This window comes from Podarcis liolepis (assembly GCF_965112155.1).
Source record: "Podarcis liolepis genome assembly, chromosome: 14".
Lineage (NCBI taxonomy): Eukaryota > Metazoa > Chordata > Lepidosauria > Squamata > Lacertidae > Podarcis > Podarcis liolepis.
The window spans coordinates 51,944,587-51,964,398 of record NC_139569.1 but is presented as its reverse complement, the minus strand read 5'-3'; the positions used below and the strand labels follow the sequence as shown (position 1 = coordinate 51,964,398).

At 43.4% G+C, this 19,812-nt stretch overlaps 1 protein-coding gene across 9 annotated transcripts in view; it reads left to right on the top strand.

The window, feature by feature from the left end:
- TJP1 (tight junction protein 1) overlaps positions 1-19,812 on the top strand; it is a 338,860-nt gene that overhangs the window by 55,338 nt on the left and 263,710 nt on the right. For 8 of the 9 annotated variants that reach the window (XM_083475513.1, XM_083475512.1, XM_083475511.1 and 5 more), the window contains one exon: positions 16,462-16,594. In XM_083475513.1, the coding sequence (XP_083331639.1) occupies positions 16,462-16,594 (133 nt within the window). Of the gene's footprint in view, positions 1-6,566; positions 6,707-16,461; positions 16,595-19,812 lie in introns of those variants that run through there. The other variant, XM_083475515.1, reaches the window with a different exon arrangement.

Below are 19,812 nucleotides of genomic sequence, written 5' to 3'. Positions count from 1 at the left end.
GATTTCAGAACATGGAACATAGTCTTTGATCTGCTTGGTAACAGCATTTTGATTTTTTATAAAACCCTAGATGAATAAAGTGTGTCTTATCCTTGCCAAATAATTGGTGTTTGTGATAGTTACTGGAGGGGTGGGGGGGGGGGTGTGTGAGAGTGTGTGTGTGCAATGCATTGTGAGAATTTGACCTTAGCTGCTTGATTCAGAATTATATAGTGCATGTGTGCTTTTCTCTGTTTCCTTCAATGGCTTTTGCTCAGCTCCTCTCTGTGCACACGCACACACGGCATGTTGAGGGGGTAGACTGTCATATTGTGATTATGTACTGTGGGTGAGTAAGGTGCAAAGATGCATTGCAATAACTGGTGACTTGTGAAGGATCAGTTTGACTTCAAGCAATAGGACACGGGTAGTTTTTAGAAGGAAAAACCTGAAGGAGAATAAAATCTAAAATCAAACTGAATAGGCTGACATGGGGGGGAACAGAGCATAGCAGAATTGCCTCAACTATTTGGTTTAACAATATAGCACTACAAGTTTCCATGGGGGAGGGGAATGGCAGAACCAAAATCCATTTACCGGTACTTCTCATATGCAATTCTTCATCTTTTGTATATGTGATTTTCTTTTTGATGTGCAAAATGAAATGTAGATATATAATGGATGCATCTCTCTTTCTCTTGCCCTGCCTGTCTCTGGCCAACAAGAGAGAGGCATTCATCATATTGCTTAAATTGTATTAACATATTTGAAGGTCCAGTCATATACACAAGCTTAAAAAGCCACATCGGAGCAGTAACTTGCTCTCCTCCTGACCCTCGGTCGCAGTGAGAGAGTGTAAAATGTCAGAGGGGAAAAGTGCTGATGGCACAGAAGGTAGCTGGAGCATCTTAGAACCACCAGCTAATAGTCTGCTCCTGTTTCCTGCACTTGATATGATTGATTCTCTCTCCATTCAGATAGATTAGCAGAATATATGACATGAGAAAGAGAATACAGTGGTTACTACTCTGCTCATCTGAAGCCTCGTAGTGAGTAAGGAATACTGCCTTGACTGTATGTGAAATGCACGTTGCTCATTCTGTCCCATGGCTTGCCCTTTATTCCCTCTGGCAGATATTTTTTACAAGCTTGTTTTTATCTGCTTAGAACCAATTTAGCTGGTTTCAGGATCACAATATAAATATCATAATATTTAAGGAATATGCAAACACCTTGTATGCCTTTTCTAAAGAACTTCATATAGCATATCAACTTAACTTACCATAACTTAACTTGAAAAATCATTGCCAAGCCTTTTATGTTACAGTAAAGAAGAGTTGAAACTTTTATTTAATATCCAGTTGTTTGCAGGGGTTCCTATGGTCATGTTCTCATTTGTCTGGGACACATAAAATGATAATTTAGCTCACTCTCAGCAGAATCATCTCTCTTCATTTTGCTGATAGTGCATGTGAGTCACTGAGGTGTATACAGATGCTAATGATAAAACATTATTTGTCAGGAGCAAAACTGAGCATTAAATAGGTTCTGTTTTTATACTGTTTTGTGTGCTCTCTTCTAAGTACTCTCAGATCATTGTACAACCTTGCTGTAGAAGTTGGGGAAAATCATTTATAGCTCCCAGCTATCAGGCATGAGTGTATTGTACATAAGTTTCCCAATGATTGTTATGAAGGATCAAAACAAGGTTGCACTGTGAGTGTGAAGTCTAATGGACACTTATAGACAAATTGGTTGTTAGGCTGCAGGACATGCTTAAGTTCTTTCTGTCATTATGTTTGCTTTGTGGCTTTAACATCCTTTTACATGACTATGTTTTATAAGAGCATCCTTAACCTGAATGACAGTACAACGTAAAATCCAAAAGCAAGCAGATGTTCTTTAAAAAAAGATTAGCTGTGTTTTTGCCAAAGGGTAAGAATTCATCAGCATAAAAATTCTGGTCTTTGATTAAATAAATTTTTTTATGTTGTTATTATTATTATTTTAAAAAAATATTTTATTAGTATTAGAATGATGTGTGATTTTCATGTACACCATCCTGGAGTCCATAGTTTGGATGAAGGTGCTGTTGAGAAAATTACAAAATAATAAATGAATAAAAACTGATCTAAGAAATGTTTTCTGCCTACTTAGTAACAAGAAAAGTATACATTTGGCTGTGTTACATTGGAAGTGCAGGTCACAACCCTTTTACAATCAAACAAAGAAACAAACAAACAAACAATGCACTGCATGTGAAAGAAAACGAGTCAATCTGATTTTTAATTAGATATTTCAGCTTTTATGAATTCAAGTATCATGCTTTGAAAAAAAGAATGAAAATCAGGTTTTACGTATTCTGGTTTGCTCTCAGGTCAATAATGTCTGTGATATATGTTACATACAGTTACTGCAAGCAAAACAGACCGTTTAATAAAAAATGGTTTAAAATACTCTTATCTTTTGCTGGGGGAGATAATCCACCTGAATCCCACTGAATGAAAAAATGCAAAGGTAGTGGCGACTGTTTGCTTCCTTCATGGAACATCTGCCACTCTAATTTCTTCCACAATAAAAGGTCTTGTCCTGTGGAACATTAAAAGCACAGCTTCATTACTATGTGGCTTGTTTTTGTTTGTTTCTCGTGTTTCATCATCACACAGTGTTGGAGAATTTAATTTCTAGGGGCTAATTCAATTTCTAGGGCTCCAAGTGTCAAAACAGTGGGCTGTAGAGAAGCCATTTAGAGTCATTAAGAAAATGAATGGGGTGGTCTCAAGATCGATTCTCGGGGACAGTCATCCAGATCACCAAAACCACTCTCCTGCTTGGCCCCAGTTTAGCAGAGAGGCCACTAAGTGTCTAAATTCTACGGTGATAAGGTCTTCCAGCCACGTCAGATGTCATGCAGCACCAGCCTGCCAACCAGTGTAAATTCAAAAGGAAAGGCTTGCCCCACACTGACTTTGACAGTTGCCAGCCCCATAGAAGTTGCCATACATCCTGGTACAAATTCCAGTAACATTAGCTTAGGTGTTTAAATATTTACGAGCACCTCAGGGAAGAACTGTAGCTCAATGGTCAGGCCTGCCCAGGCAAGGCCGGAAGGAATCCCAGAGTTGCTGCCTGTCAGTGGAGGCCCCCCTGAGTTACCTGGGCCAAGGGTCTGCCTTGGCGTCAGGCTCTGGGTTCCTAAGGGTTTATTCCATGTCTTGCTTTAAATTATAGAGCAGCCTTTCCCAACCTGGTGCTCCCCAAATGTTGGACTGCCATCAGCCCTGCCAAGCTAACAGTCAGCCCATAGTCAGGGACGATGGGAGAGGAAGCCCAAAAGACCTGGAGGGCGCCAGATTGGGGGAAGTTGGTTTAGAGGCTCAGTGGGTTAAAAACCCCGTACATTGGTACCCTATGCAGGTAGGGTCTGTAGAGTTTATGTAGGGTCGTAGCCAACTAAGTTCTACTCAGAGTAGCCCCATTAAAATTGCAGAACCTAACTTAGTCAGATCTATTAATAGATCTTTCCTTCCTTGGTGGTTTTTAAGTGGAGGTCAGATGACCACCTGCCATGGATGCTTTAGCTGAGATTCCTGCATTGCAGGGGGTTGGACTAGATGACCCTGGGGTCCCTTCCAACTCTACAGTTCTATTATTCTAATGGCTGTACTCTGAGTAGGAATAGCATGGGATACAGCCCACTGACTTGCCTGTCCCCTGCAGCCAGTTGGAGAGGCTCTGCTAGATGTCTCTCTACCAGGTGAGGTGTTGCTGGTGGAAACGAGGGACAAGACCTTCTTTGTAGCAATGCTCAGGGTGTGGAACTCGCTGTCCTGAGATATTGGGTCTTCAGTCACCAGTCCCAAGTTTTGGGGGCTTGTCTCCCTGTGCTATTTTAAGAGCAAGCCTGTCACTCAGCTTGTTCAGTCAGAGATGGTTCAGTCCAGTTGATGAATGTTGTGTGTGGGTGTTCTCTTGTTAATAAAATACCCATTCTAAATTACTACATTGAATCTGAAACTACATGTTGAAGACAAGACATATTACCCCAATGCAAGACATCATGTGAGTCTATGGAATATTTGAGGGCTCTGTATCTTTCTTCTCTCTCATATGAGGCAGCTGAGTAATGGATGAGGGAGAAGTTTCAGGATAGCAAGAAAGGAGTGCCAATGAGGGAACCGGTGGTTTTAAACAATAGCAGAGGTTTGACGAGAGCAAGCCAAGGTGGGAGACACTGAGAAGAAGAGGTGGCTTAAAACAAGGTTTCAATACAGCAAAAAAGGAATTGGGAAGGGTTCTGTTGTGTTAGCTTTTGGTGTTAGTTTCTATTTTGTTCCCATCTCTGCCATTTCTCCTTCCTGGTTAAAACACCTTTTTAAAAAGACAACAGCCCTCCTTTCCCAGTCCATTCAGACCTCTCTCATGACTTTTGTCCTCAGTGTCTTTCCCCCCTAGTGCCTATGCCATGGCAGCTGCTGTGGTGCAACCCGCCTCCTTGTTTGTTCCCCACACTGACTTCATGCACAACCAGGATTCTGATGAGGCTCCCATCGGGGGTGCATGACGACAGCCTTGCATTTTTATGTATAGAGGAATATACATGAATAGGAAGCTGCTTTGAGTGTTTTCTGCTTAAGAGGGAAGGTTTTTTAAAAAATAAATAATAATCCTGTAAACAGATAAAATTAATATGTGTAGACAAGGTGATACAGAATAACTTCTGCCAATGTGTAGGCTATGTATGAGAGAAAATGGGAATTAATTTGTCCTGGAGTGCTGTTTGTGGATGCAATTCTGATATTTAAAAAGTTGACTGACTACCAACTATTAATTCTTGGCATTCATGATTCTCATATGCTATTTCTATGAAGGATGAATTGGTCCATGTTGGTCCACATATGCTTGTGATTTCTCAAATTTTGTGTGGAGCAGTTCATAATATGTGTCAAGGGAGAATGTACAACTGTTTTTGGCAGGGGTGGCAGTCTTTTTTCTGTCAAGGGCCACATTCCCTCGGATTAATTTCCTGGGGTCCATATGCTACAGATGGGCAGGGCTTGAGCACAAAGTGTTTGGGACTGAAGCCACAATTGAGTAGGGCACCTTCCTTCCCCTCTCATGCCCCTTTTCATTCTGCTTCCACTTCTCTTTGCCAGCCACCAACTACCTCTACTTCTTCCTTTCTTTTACACCACTATTCATAAAAAGGTACCAGAGCGGTTTACAAAAATTATATGTAAAATCATACAAAATAACCATATCAAAATGTTAAAATCAGAAATGAGGTAATTGTTAAGGAAATGTGTTTTCCTAATTGCCCGTATAAACCTGAAAGAATTGAAAAACCTGCAGTGGGCTTAAAAGTTTAAAAGACCCTTGCTCCATCTCTAGTGGCAGGGTGTTCCACAGGACTGGGCTGATGACACTGAAGGCTTAGGTTCTTGTTGTAGCCAAATGAGCCTCACCAACTTGGGGAATGACCAACAAGACTCCTGCAGATGATCTCTGTGACTGAGCTGAGATAGCAGGGTTCAGGCGACCCCTGAGGTCCCCAGGATCTGAGTGGTTCAGGGCTTTGTAACAAACAAGAACCTTGAACCTGGCTCAGTAGCAGATAGGGAGTCACACTTAGGTGGCCGGATGCCTCCTTCAGCAGTCTGGCTACCTCCTTCTGCACCAGCTGGAGCTTCAAACTAGGCCCAGGGGCAGCCCCACAGAGAGTGCACTGCAGTAACCCAGCCTCAAGGTTACCAGCACAAGGACTACATATATGGAAGCACATTCCACATGTTTGAAATGTGTTCTGATGTGGCATAAAATATAATATAAACCAGGTCTGCACATCTTACATCTCACCCAGTTAAAAGTAGAGTCGGAGAATAACAGAGTTGGAAGGGGACTTCAAAGGTCATTCAATTCAACCCCTTGTCAATGCAGGAAATTAACTTCTACAAGATCCCATATAGGTGGCTATCTGGCTTCTGAGGCAGGGAAGGAAGGATTAGCTCAGGGAGGGGAACTTTCTTCAGCCCAGGACCACATTCTGTCATGGGCAATGTTCCTGCTGCTGCTTTTCAGCGTGGACAAAGTCAGTGGCGAAAGTAGGTGGAGCAAAGAATGTGACTTTTTTTGTGCAGCAGGTTACGTTCCAGGTTACAAAGCACATATACAGATGAGTACTTCTGAATACCATCTCCTGGGGTCAAACAGCAGAAGTAACCTTCAAGCCCTGCTTGCAGACATCCTGGCAAGCAGCTTGCATTCTCTGCCTCTGAAGACAGAGTGTCCAGCATGGCTAACAGCCACTGAGGTCTCTCCTGCTCACACCGCCAGATGAAGTGAGCTAGGGACAGGGCCTTTTGGGTAGTGGCTCCCTGATTATGGAATAGCCTCCCCAGACAGGTTTTCCTGGCACTGTGTTTTCAGTGCTCGATAAAGATATTTCTATTTATCCAGGCTTTTTAAATAACTTAAGTTTTACAGTCTGGGTCTTTCCATTCCTTACATGGTGTTTAATTGTGCATTGCTGTTTTGTTTTTAATAAATGTTGTAGTTTTTACTGTTTTATAGACTTACATTCAGACTTACATTCTAAAAAGACATGTCACAAAATGAAAATGGCATCTTCAGTGAGAAGGTTCCAGCAGCAGATGGATTGGAAGCGCCCTTCTTTGTCTGCTGAGACCTGGAGAGCTACAACTGATCAGAGCAGACAAAATTGGACTAGGTATATTCTTGGTCTGATTTGCTATGCGACAGCTTCATTAGCGGAGTCTGACATGGCATAAGGCAGCTTCCTAGTATAGGCTGCGGGCAGGAACTCTTGGGAAATGAGGTCAGAAAGACAGCGCTGCATGCTGAGGAAGAGCGTGAAAGGGTGAGGGGCAGCAGAAAGGGTTAGGATGGGCACAGAACTCAAGTTCTGCAGGCCTGGATTCTAATTTTGATTGCTTTGTTTTAAAGGTTTTTAAAAAGAAAATGGAGAAGCAGATAAGAGAGGAGTGTGGGACCTGGGGAGTCCTACAGGTGTTGCTGGACTCTCATCCTGCTTGACCATTGGCCATATTGGCTGGAGATGATGGGAGAGTCCAGCAACATCTGTAGAGACACCGGCGCTCCCCATCCCTGACATGTAGAAAGAGGGGGACAGGGCGGAGTGTTACTTCTGTTACTGAACAGTTTGGAAAGTGCCTGATTATCCCTTTGATTTTGTGGAGCTTAACTCCTATTGAATATGTTAAAATTGCTGTTAGCTAAGAGAAGATTCATGCATAGAATCTAAATGCTCTCTCTCTTTAGGTCTCTCACACTTATGCCAAGAGGATTGTAAACCTCTTTTGGCAAAAATCCACAAATGAATAGTATTGCCTGTGCTATTGTCCACTTTGGGAATATGAGAAGTTGAAAAAGAGATGTTTGCTGACAAGCAGACCAGGACAAAGTTCCATTCCAGGCACCTGGTTCGTCTCTGATTTAGCTCTCTCCCTCCCTGATGGATGCATGTGTATTGCTGAAGTGAACTGAAGTGCAGCAGGATCTGGAGGGCCCAACTCTGGTATAGTGAAAAAGCAGCCACTGAAAGAGAACACCCCAGAAAAATAAGGATAAAACTTTATGCATCTGATGACTCTAGTCCACGAAAGCATGTGCCCTGATAGATTTCCGGGTTAGCGCCTCTGGCAATGGCAGATTTCCTCTGATCGGGAGGAATCCGCTCCGTGGAAATCAGGGTCTGGACCGCCACGGCGAGGCGGAGACCCACTAAAAACCACAGGCGGGAGAAGCCTGTGGACGTGGGATTCGGCTGGCACCTTTTGCGCCTCCCCTACTTGTGGGGAAACCCGGTTTCAGGGATCCGGAGCGACGTGGGGTGAGCGGCGCGGTGCTTCGAATCAACTGCTTCTTTCACGGAGTGAAGCCGCATTGCTGTTGCCGGAGAGCGCTGACTTTTTCCTGTGGACAATTGGACTCTAAACAACTACCTGTGAGTAGAACGGAAAATTGGATCTCTAAACTTCTTAATTTGGCATCGAAACGGGAAGGTTTCAAACAGGAAGTCCGCCTTCCTCTCTTGTAAATAGATTGAAGCAAAGACGTTGCAAGCTAAAGCCTGGAAAGTCTTTTGTGAAGGATTAAATCTCCATCGGTCAAAATTACTAAACCCCCCTTGGAAGCAGGAGAAGAGGGGGGAAATTTTAGATTGTTTAAGCCTGCAGGAGAGAGAGTGAAGAAAGATAAATCACCACCGTTTCGAACCTGGGAACGGGCTGCCAGTAAGATTGACCTTTTGGGAAAGTTCATTGACTGTGAATAAAACGTATGTTGACAGATAGTTAAATAAGAGAAATATATTGTTTCCATTGTTTCCTTTTGCACTTAAAAATGAACAAAATAGTAACTGAAAATCGAAACTAACTCTGTCGCTGGATCTGTGTTCAAAAGGATGGATACAAATAGAAATTGTTTCCCCTAGAGGGAGCTTTTGAAACTGTTGCAGGAGTGGAGCTGGGGAATTTTCTAGCTGCAGAGATTAAAGATCGTGAGAATCAGAGACTGACCTTGGACAAGAATGTTGACAGAAGAAGCCTTAGTGATTGCATTTTGCAAGACAAGTGCTTTATTGGAACAGCTTCATGAGAAGACGGATGTGATGATTATTAAAATTGACAATTTGGGACAAAAAATGACTGAGTTGGGACAAAAAGTGAATACCTACACAGAAATTACTCAGGAATTGACTCAGGATCTGTTTTGACATGGCAAGCTGTGGAGAAGTCGAAGGAGAAAGTTGTTGTTGAACCTCAAGTAATTCAAGTGGAGAGAGCCCCGGCCTCACAGAGGCAATTTGATGAACATAAGCTGTTGCCCTTTATGAGCGAATCTAGAGAAAGCCAGATTTGGTGGGATGGAGCCCTGCTTGGATTGGAGAAGGAAAGTTGGATAGATCCTCTTATGCAGGGATGCTCTGGCCTTTGGGATCTGGATTTGGGTCAGGGGGAGATTGGCGCTCTGAAATATCTTTTGGACTTTAGTTCTGACTATGGAGAATGGGCTGACCTGTCGAGAAGGAATAAAGACATTGTTAGGTTGGAGTTTCCTCGAGATCTACTCCTCAGTGCCAAAGGAAGGAAATTAAGAACAAGATCAGCAGAAGATAAAGTGCATGAAGAAGATCTGCAGAAGGGACATGTAAGAGAGTTAAGAGCCTCGGACAGAAGGTCACCAGGTTGATGGACTATATGGTATTGATAGAAAGGACTGACAGAATCCGAGACCAGGGAGAAGAGACGGTGGAAGAAGATTGGGGGGGGGGAGTTTTTTAAAAAAAATATTTAGAGAAATGTTGCAAAATTAATGAGTGTTAGAAAAATGTTGGAATGAAATTATATGGCTTTAGTAGAAATGTTATAAGGAGTTAAGTATAAATAAGTTTTAGGGTTTTAATGGTAAGATAAGGTTAAAATAAATTAAGATAATTAAATGACAGAAAACAGTGAAAGATGGAAAGGATTTGCTGAAATAATTAATAACTAGAACACAAAAAGGGAGGTGTGAGGAGGTCGATGAAACATAAACATAAAGATACAGAAACATAAAGATATGGAAATATTAGATGTGTTTTTAACTATTTTTGCTTTTGTTTTTGTTTTGATGTATTGTGTCTTTTGCTTTTTTATATGTATTGTAATTTGTATTGTTTATTTTTTCTTTTTCTTTTTTACTGCTTTCTTTAATTCTTAAACTTTGAATAAATATTATTAATTTTTTTAAAAAAAGATTTCAGTACCAGTTGTATTTGCAGAAAGATTATTTTGCTACTGACCCAAGTCAGTATATCATCATAGTCTACACTGGAAATGTTTGCAGACGCACCACTTCTCTCTAACCTGTGTTGTTAGTCATTATTTTAATGATCATCACAATGTTCTCTCCATAGTAATTAAAATGAATGAATATAAATACGGAAACTGTTCTTTGGTCAGTCAGCTGGAAAGGGATCAGCTTCTCCTCCTCCTTGGGTGTGTTGGGGAGATGCACTGATCCTGTTCAGCTGAGTCCTACTGACCTCATCACTTTTGCTTTAGCATTAAAAAGACCTGGCATTTGATGTGGTGTTATTTGGGAGAGCATGCTGGATGGCGGCAGTGGGGGGACAGTCAGGGAGATGAAATAAAGTGAAAGCACCGAGCTCAGAGCTGTGTCTGAGAAATGATAGAAGTACTCTTGCTGCAAGCACCAAACCCACCATGTTAACTCTTGGCTGTGATAAAGCAACAAAGGCAAATCTACAAGGGAGGGAAACTTTTTGAAAGTTAAATAGTCCTCCCCTTTGGGCAAGGTGGATCCTGAGGAGACCTGTGATGGCACAGTTGACAGAGGGAGAGGGCACATGAGCTGAAACTCTGGGAGCAAGATGTTCGGCAGCTTTCCAGGTACAGTATTTGAAATTTCAATTCTGCTCCTGTAGCCAAATCCACTGTCTCGGATCAGATCTCCAGAGAGAAGCAACTTCCCAAACAGCAGAAGCAGCTTAATTGTACAGTGCAATTTAAAAGTGCACATTAACAACTTTGCTTAGTATAGTGTGAATCCAATAGAAAACAGCTTCTTCTTTTCCATACCTTTATGAGCAAAGTTATTGTGAGATGTGATTGCTCTCATTTCCTCCTCATTGCAGGAACTGTTAATTGCCTGTTCTGAAAACAGGTATTTTAGAGATGTTCATCGCAAATCGTCAATGTCAAAGATTGTTTGTTTGCTTTTGAACATCTGATTTGTCTAATGTTGTATCTTACATTATCATTTTGCTGTTAGGTTAACCGGTTTGTCAATAGTTGATTTGTAAGAAGGCTTGGGAAAGTATTGAGTGTTTCACTTAAATAAGGAGGGTGGCAGCTTTACATTGTGTACAATAGCTTGTAATTGTCACGGGGCAGTTAATGAAGAAGAGGTTTTTTATGGCTTTTCTAAAACCATGAGTTGGAGGATAAGGCTATGAATGGCAACTAGCCATGATGGCTCGGCTTTGCCTCCACGGTCAGAGGCAGTAATGCTTCTGAATACCAGTTGCTGGAAGCCAAAGGAGAGGTCCTGATTTTAGATGCCACAGACATCTTGTTGGCCACTGATGCTGATCCAGCTGGCTCTTCTTATGATCCTAAGTTGGTTCGTAAAGCAGAGCATCTGGCACTAGTATACAATTAACCTATGAAATTCATAGTTGCAAGATGTAGGGAAGACCGCTGGCTTAAATGTTTTTAACAGGTGAGACAAATTCTTCCCGGATCCAGAGGCAAAGTGTATCTGACTACCAGTTGCTAGAGGGCAGTGGGAGAGAACTACCCTTGTGTCCTGCTTGTGGTCTTCCCCGAGGCATCTGGTGGCCACTGTGGGAAAGGGTATCAGATCTCATGGAACTCGCTTTATGTTCTTATGGTCCAGTTCTTGTGCAAGATGGCACCTGGAGACATCTGGGTGACTCTGGCTGACCATGGAATGACCTGACATGGCCTCTTGTTGGACTTAGATGTCCTAGTAGAGCACAAAAAGGCTTGTGAGTCATCTTTTAGCTCTTGAACTAAATGTAGGGTCAGAAGGTTTGCTTGCTTGTTTGTTTAAAGGGTTTTTACCCAACTCGCCCTTAACCTCAGTGCTCAGCAAAATGTTGCTTGGCAGCAGCAGAACATTGAATGCCTATTAATATGCATTTGGCAAAGGAGAGAGTTACAGCAGTACATTGTTGCAGGGTGCTGATTTGAGGATTACCCCTTAGGAAGGCATTTCTTGTTTCCAGTAGAGCAACAATAAAACATTTTGGGCACTTGGAGAATAGCTTCCCCTTTGGCTCATCCCCCACCCCCTTTCCCCCATTAATATGGTCTTGTAATGCAAATGATGGCATTAGGAAGGTAACTTTCATATACAGGTCAGACCAGTAGAAGACACGTGGAGTGTCTCCAGCAGTGGCTAATAATAGTTAGAGTAGAGGCAAGTGTAAAAGAGGTCAGCCGGTATCTCAGTCATTTCCTTTTCTCTTGCCAAAGGTTTGTAGGCAGCCTGGCCATGAGGTTGCACCGATATGCTGTTTATACATGAAGAGGGAACTTTGAGTTCTCATGAGGTTTCTGACCATGTGGAACTAGAAAGAGATTCCAGGGTATATAGGAGGAGGCCACCACCTTGCTGAAGCTGTGCAGGTCTGGGTCTGGTCTGAATCTGGGAACCCCAAGTGGGCTACCTTGAGTTCTATAATGGAAGGAAGGCAGAATATAAATATAGCAAAATAAGTACATGAATGCAGCTCTCTCCCCTCCTCCCACTCAACTTGTGTATGAAACAAGTGCTTAGAAATCAGGTCTAAAAATTGATTAAAAATGAAGTTTTGTTTATTTGTTTTTGCCTACACAACATAATTATTAATGTGGCTTTTGCTATCTTGCTGCAGCAATCTCACTGCAATCAGAAGGTTAACACAAATCTAAAAATGGAATAATTTGCTCATTTATAAATTTCCTCCAATGAAGGCAAGAAGAGGTTAAGATTTTTCTAAAAAAAAATAAAAATAAAACACTGAATTAATTCCTCTCAAGATGGCATTAAAATTATTTGGCTCAAAGAGGCAGTAAATCTTGGCTTCTACAATACATGTTTGTTGACGAATGCCCATGCAAAATGCTCCATTCAGTGCTGAATGGAACCTCATATAGGTTTGGTGAAGCCACCCAGGCAAAAATCAGGATGCCAGAAGAACCGTGCTGGATCAGACCAAAGGCTAGTCTAGGCCAGCATCCTGTTCTCACAGTAGCTAACTAGATACATGCAGGAAGCCTACGAACTGGACCTGAGTCATCTCCCCACTACTGATTCCCAGCAATTGGTATTTAGGAGTAGCATGCAGCTGTCATGGCTACTAGCCATTCATAACCCTGTCCTCCATGATTTTTTCTAATTCTCTTTGAGAGTCAAAAGCCTTCATTGAAACTTATGAAATTGCCTTATATTAAGTCATCCTCTCTAGTCTCTTGTCTGCTGTCTCTGGCAGTCGGTCTCTGTGGAATCAGTCACAGAAAGGTCTTTGGCCTTACCAGCAATAATAATAATAATAATAATAATAATAATAATAATAATAATTTATTTATTTATACGCCACCCATCTGGCTGGGCCTCTCCAACCACTCTGGGTGGTACCCAACAGAATATTAAAAATGTGATAAAACATCAAACATTAAAAACTTCCCTAAACAGGGAAGGGCTGCCTTCAGATGTCTTCTAAAAGTCAGGTAGTTGTTTATTTCCTTGACATCTGACGGGAGGGCATTCGACAGGACGGGTGCCACTACTGAGAAGGCCCTCTGCCTGGTTCCCTGTAGATCACTTCTCACAGGGAGGGAACAGCCAGAAGGCCCTCAGAGCTGGACCTCAGTGTCTGTGTAGAACAATGGGGGTGGAAACGCTCCTTCAGGTATACTGGGCTGAGGCTGCTTAGGGCTTTCAAGGTCAGCACCAACACTTTGAATTGTGCTCAGAAACGTACTGGGAGCCAATGTAGGTCGTTCAGGACCAGTGTTATGTAGTCTAAGTGGACGCTCCGAGTCACCAGTCTAGCTGCTGCATTCTGGATTAGTTGTCGTTTCTGGGTCACCTTCAAAGGTAGCCCCACGTAGAGTGCATTGCAGTAGTCCAAGCGGGAGATAACTAGAGCATGCACCACTCTGGCAAGACAGTTCGCGGGCAGATAGGGTCTCAGCCTACGTACCAGATGGAGCTGGTAAACAGCTGCCCTGGATACAGATTTAACCTGTGCCTCCATGGACAGCTGTGAGTCCAAAATGACTCCCAGGCTGCGCACCTGGTCCTTCAGGGGCACAGTTGTCCCATTCAGGACCAGGGAGTCCCCCACACCTGCCCACCCCCACCCTCAAAAACAGTATTTCTGTCTTGTCAGGATTCAGTCTCAATCTGTTAGCCACCATCCATCCTCCAACTGTCTCCAGACACACAGGACCTTCACTGCCTTCACTGGTTCTGATTTGAAAGAGAGGTAGAGCTGAGTATCATCCTCATACTGATGAACACCCAGCCCAAACCTCCTGATGATCTCCCCCATTGGCTTCGTGTAGAAGTTAAAAAGCATGGGGGAGAGGACGGAACCCTGAGGCACCCCACAAGTGAGAGCCATGGGGTCTGAACACTCATCCCCCACTACCAATTCTGGACACGGCCCAGGAGGAAGGAGCAGAACCACTGTATAACAGTGCCCCCAGCTCCCAGCCCCTCTATATGCTCCAGAAGGATGTTGTGGTCAATGGTATCAAAGGCCACTGAGAGATCCAGCAGAACTAGGAAACAGCTCTCACCTTTGTTCATAGCCTCCCAGAGATCAAGGCAGTTTCAGTCCCATGATGAGGCCTGAATCCCGATTGGAAGGGATCCAAATGGTGTGCATCCTCCAAGCATGCCAGGAGTTGTTCAGCAACCACCCACTGAATTTGAGACTGGGTGATAGTTGGCTATATTGGCCAGGTCCAAATATACATTTTTTAAAAAATCGGTTTAATAACCACCTCTTTCAGTGGGTCTGGGAAGGCTCCCTCACAAAGGGAAGCAGTCATCACCCCACAGAGTCCATCGCCCAGCCCTTCCCGGCTCGCTTTTATGAGCCAGGATGGGCAAGGATCAAGGAGACAGGTGGTTGGTTTCACGAGTCCAAGCAGCCTGTCCACATCCTCGAAGGTAACAGATTGGAACTTATCCCACACAACTTAACTACACAGGACTCTAGCACTCCTCTGCCCTGACCCTGCTCCCATGGTGGAGTCACCCTCTGATTGCTTTAGCTGGAGAGTTTGGGGATTGAATCTGGGACCTTCTGCATGAAAGCATAAGCTTTGTGGTTGAGTTGCAGCATACGTAACTATGGCAGGGATAGTCCAGCTAAGCCAGCTTTACAGGGTTGTTGCACGATAATGCACACAAAGTACTTGCAGCATGCTAGAGAAAGGTTAAGCATTATTCCTGTGGCTGTTACTGATGCTGAAGCATAGGTAAACCTTATCCATGTTGCTATTTAAAAACAGATTAAAGTCCTTGTCTTGTTACCAAAGGGTTCCGGTTTTTGAAGCTGAGAGGATCCCCAGGTTTGCTTTGCACATAAAAGAGTGGTCTGTACTTTAGAGTCTTTTGCATGCTGATAAAATGGGCATTCTTAAGTGACAGTGCTTACCTTTGAAGCCCTACAAACAGTGGTCCCTGAATGAATGCTTACTCTCATATCAACCTGCCATTACAGAATCACAGAATTGGCAGAGTTGGAAGGAACCTTGGAGGTCATATTGTCCAGCCTCCTGCTCTGTGCAGGTATCTGGAAATGACAGCATTTGTGATAGATGGTTCTATTTAGGCTACCTCCAGCAAAGGAAAGCCCTCCACTTCCCCAGGCACTGTGGAAGTTCCTCCTAATGTTTAGCCAAAATCTGCTTCATTGCATTAGTCTTGGTCCTGCCTTCTGGAGCCCTGGCTGTCTTCCGACGCCCAGGTGTTCCCTGGACGGGTTTCAGGGATAGTCAAAATGGTGCACTTCCTTCCTTGCTTATTTATTCATTCCTGTGGTAACTTGTCGTTTGTTATATAGTACCATCAATGTGCAGAGTACTTTATAAAGTATAAGAGGACAGGACACTTATGCTCCATGATTTGACATGGGAAAAACAGAGGATGGGGACGGAAACTGAGACAATGGAAAGAGTATGCGTTTATTTCTGTGACAGGCCAAATCAGCTGCTCCAGCACCCCGCATAGGTGGCAGTCTAGGCTCTGCTTAAAACCTCTGATGAAGAAGTGCACCATCTTCTGAAGCATCCTGCTCCACTGTCAAATAGCTCATCCTCTCTGGGTTCCTCCTGACATTCAGTCAAAATCCCGCTTGTATTTTGGACCCATCAGTCTGGGCTGTGCCCTTGGGAACTGGATTGGGGAACCTCTGACCTGAAGGTGCAATGCAGCCCCAAGGCCTCTCCCTCAGGCCATACTCTCACTGGCCTGCTGCGCACCCTCCTTGACTCCTTTTGCAGAGCTGAAATGTGTCCTTGAGCTGTGATAGCATCTGCTGCTTGTCTGGATGAAGGATGGAGAAAGGTGCCTGTGTTTGTGTGTATAGGAACACCCTGGTTTTGCCTGGCTGAAATAGAGCCCACTGCCCAAAGATGGAAGTCCAGCGCACTGCTCTGCCTGCTTTTGCTTCTGACCACACCTACTTTGGCCTCTGGCAGTGGCCACCTCTGTTCTGCAGACCCTGGAAGGCTGCCCACGACAAAGGGTGGTCATTGGACAGAAAAAGGTTCTGCTTAGCAGCAGCAGAAAACAAGTTCAGAAAATGTACCTAGGCTTGGTTAGTACAGGGTATGAGGACAAAGGATTTAGGCCTGTGTGGTGTTCAGAACAGGGTTTCTTCCTTTTAAAAATGCTGTCATTTCTCTCCAACAGGGTAGCGCCATCCTCTGAAAATCCCACTGGCTCTAATTGTAGTATAAGCCAAGGAAAGCCTTCTCTAAGAAGAATAAAAGGGAGAATACATAGAAGCAAAAGCCTCGATAGCCTTGATTTCTGTGAGTTCAATGTAAGTACATGATTTATCCTACCTTCCTTTTGCTTGATGTTCCTGAGAATCTCCCCTTAATCAGACAATATGAAAAAGGTTTTCACCTCCTTTTCATTCATTCACAGCATATATCTATCCATATGGTTAAATCAGTGGCTGGTTGTGCATTGCGCTTGGTGAATGTGCCTGTGAAAAGTCCCAGCCTTCCAGAGCAGATCTCTCTAGGTTCATGCAAACAACAGATGAGAAGCTGAAACTGTTTCTGGACTGTACCACTCTAGACTTCAGGAAGGGGGAGCCACATGACTGATTGCTGCTCTGTGGGAGAAAAATATATGACTGACATACACACATTTACATATAAAAGCATTCACTCATTGGGTACCTCCTTGCAGCGATCTGAAGTGATGAAATCCAGAAGCACTATTGGCTCCTCCTTTGCCATAATATATGCCAGAGCTGCATGCAAGATGTTGCTTCTTGCTCCACTGAGGCAAAAAAGCACCTGCTCATGCGGAGCTCCCCATCTGAGTTGGAGTTGCTTCATGTTCTCTGACATCTTTGGACAATGCTGTATAATTGCTTACTGATACACAATTTGCAAATTATGTTTTGGTTCCTATGAAACACAGTGACCGTTATAACTGAAATAACATTTGCTTAAGTGCTCTTCACAAGCATTGAAAGAAAGAGATACCGGGCTTTTTCCTGAAACTTTGTGGTTGTTAATTAGCAAAAATTAACAACCCTTTAGATTACAGTGACATGCCTAGACATTGTACTCAGCAGAAAAATGCTCAGTTTGGTCACAAATATTTTAATAATGCTTGTTGGCTATCATTGCAGTCAATTTCATCAGAAAAGTTTGTTTTGATTTGGAAGGCACATGCTTAACAACACATAGCCAAAGTTAGCAGCAAATATATATTTGTTATTTTTCTCCGCTGAAGTTTTCTAGGTGTGAAAATGGAGCTTCCTTTTCAGTTTTCAGTTTAGAGGCAAGTAAGAGTTGACCTGTGATCCTCGGATGAAGTGTAGTGTAGAAATGTAATGAATAAAATAAAATATATTACATTATGTATGGGGTAGAGAAAGTCTTCTTTGCTCCTAGTGCTTGAACTCGTAGACATCCAAGGAAGGTAAATGTTGGAAGATTCAGGACAGATAAAAGACATGACTTCTTCATGCAGCGTGTAGCTGAACTCTGGAACTTGCTCCCTTTGGGGGCTGTGATGGCTTTATCTAAGGATGGGACAAATTCATGGAGGAGAAGCCTAGCAGTGGCTCCTAGCCAGGATGGCCACTTTCTACCTCCACTACCAGGCAGTGATGTTTCTCAATAGCAGTAGCTGTGAACTGCAGGAGGGGAGCGGGCTGCTTGGGGCGTCCCTGGCTGACCACTGTGGGAACAGGTTGCTGGACCACGTGGGCCATGGGCCTGATCCAGGAGGCTCTTCATGCTCTAGGTTTAACCCCAGCAACTGACTCAGGGACCAAAGACCTCTGCAGTACATCATTCAGATGCAAGTTTAGGTAATGGTCCAGAGAGTGGGAAAATCCTACGGAAGGCAAAGAGCAGCTTGGGGGAAATACAATTTTCACTGGGAAAACAGGGGCAACAGGTTAAAATAAACAAAAAAACTTTCACCCAGTTCAACAGTCTTGATCCAAACCTCTTTCTGACCCTGTTTGACTCATTTTCTTTCAGATGGGGGTTCCAATCTCAGATATCCCTCATCTTGTCTAGTATATTCTACAGAACAAACTAGGATGATACAAGAGCAGGCAAGGGCCAAACTATATGTCATTAGGGGCAATTTTCAGCTGCAAAATTATGTGCCTGCTAACACACACACACACACACACACACACACACCATGTAGTTTGGTCCTCAATCTCAGTGGTAAGAGGTTGTCTAGGGGTAAAGACAGTCTATTTCAGTACTGAACTGGAATCCAAAGGCCTGAGAATCGTATGTGAGCTATCCATTAAAGTTTAAAGGGAGCCAGGAAAGAAACACTTAAATGTAGATAAGTGAGGAGGCATCGGATCTGATTTTCATTTCTCTTGGGCAATTTTTGCTCCTTCCTGGTGATGTACAAGGCTCCTTTTAGGTGGACCCAAAGACAGGAGTTCCCTTCCCACCTTGTCTCTTCTGAGATTTGAATCAGGCACCTCGGATGAAGAAGAACTTTAATTTGCATACAATGAAAAGGTGATGAAAGCTGCAGATGTGGTTCAGAGTCAAACTCAGGTGAATTACATTTGTGCTATAAAAAACCGGATTGCTTGTGACAGACAAGAAGGAATACAGAATCTCAGGGCTTGCAAATTGCTTAAAATCAAACTGTGTTGTTGTTATCAGGTAGGAGAGGAGGATAACCAAACTGATCCTGCCTGGATGTTCATGGACCAAGGAAAAAAGAGGGTTTCTACAGGCAGATGTGCTGCATTTGCCGGACATCATGGAAACCCACCTCAATATTTCCACCCCCTAGCACACGTGCATTCATGTGCATGTGCACTTTCCCCCCAAAACGCAGGCATACCCAACTCACACACAGAAGCACTTGCACACATTCACATGCCACATTTGTACACATATCCCAAGGACACCCACACCCACACCCACCCAATGTGGAGAGGGGAAAGGAACATTATGCTCGTCTTCCTCCACTCTAGGAAAACTTGCACCATAAAATTTGGGGACTTGGCTTGATCCAAGGGAAGCAAACAGCCAATCACTTGATTCTTTTTGAGTCCAACTTTTTGTGGTGATGGAAACCCACTCCATCTTCCCCACCCAATATGTCTTTCTCTCCCACGCCCCATGTATACTCTTCAGTTTCCTGGCACTGGCAGGTGCGGGCACATGTCTTAGTTGCTGGCCATTGAGGGGATTTCCTTAGTAGGAGTGGGAGGTGTCAGGTGAATCTGTCACTCTGCTTCTTGGCTCACCTTAATATTTAGTGCTATGTGCCCTTTGAAGTTGTGTGTGAGGTGGTATGTGGTGCAAATAGGTCTATGATATTCGAGTTACCTTCCTGTGTTGCCGGTTTGGCTGCAAAACACAGTCTGTCTTACCCGTCTTGAAACCGGATCTTTCAACTTGGCTTATGTATGCTGAATTTTGAAGTGCTGTGCTTTGGGTGCGACAACCCTAATCCTAACCAGCTTCTAACTGAGTGAAAATGTGTTTCCATAGGTTAAAGCAAAGTGACTACAGTGGACGCTCG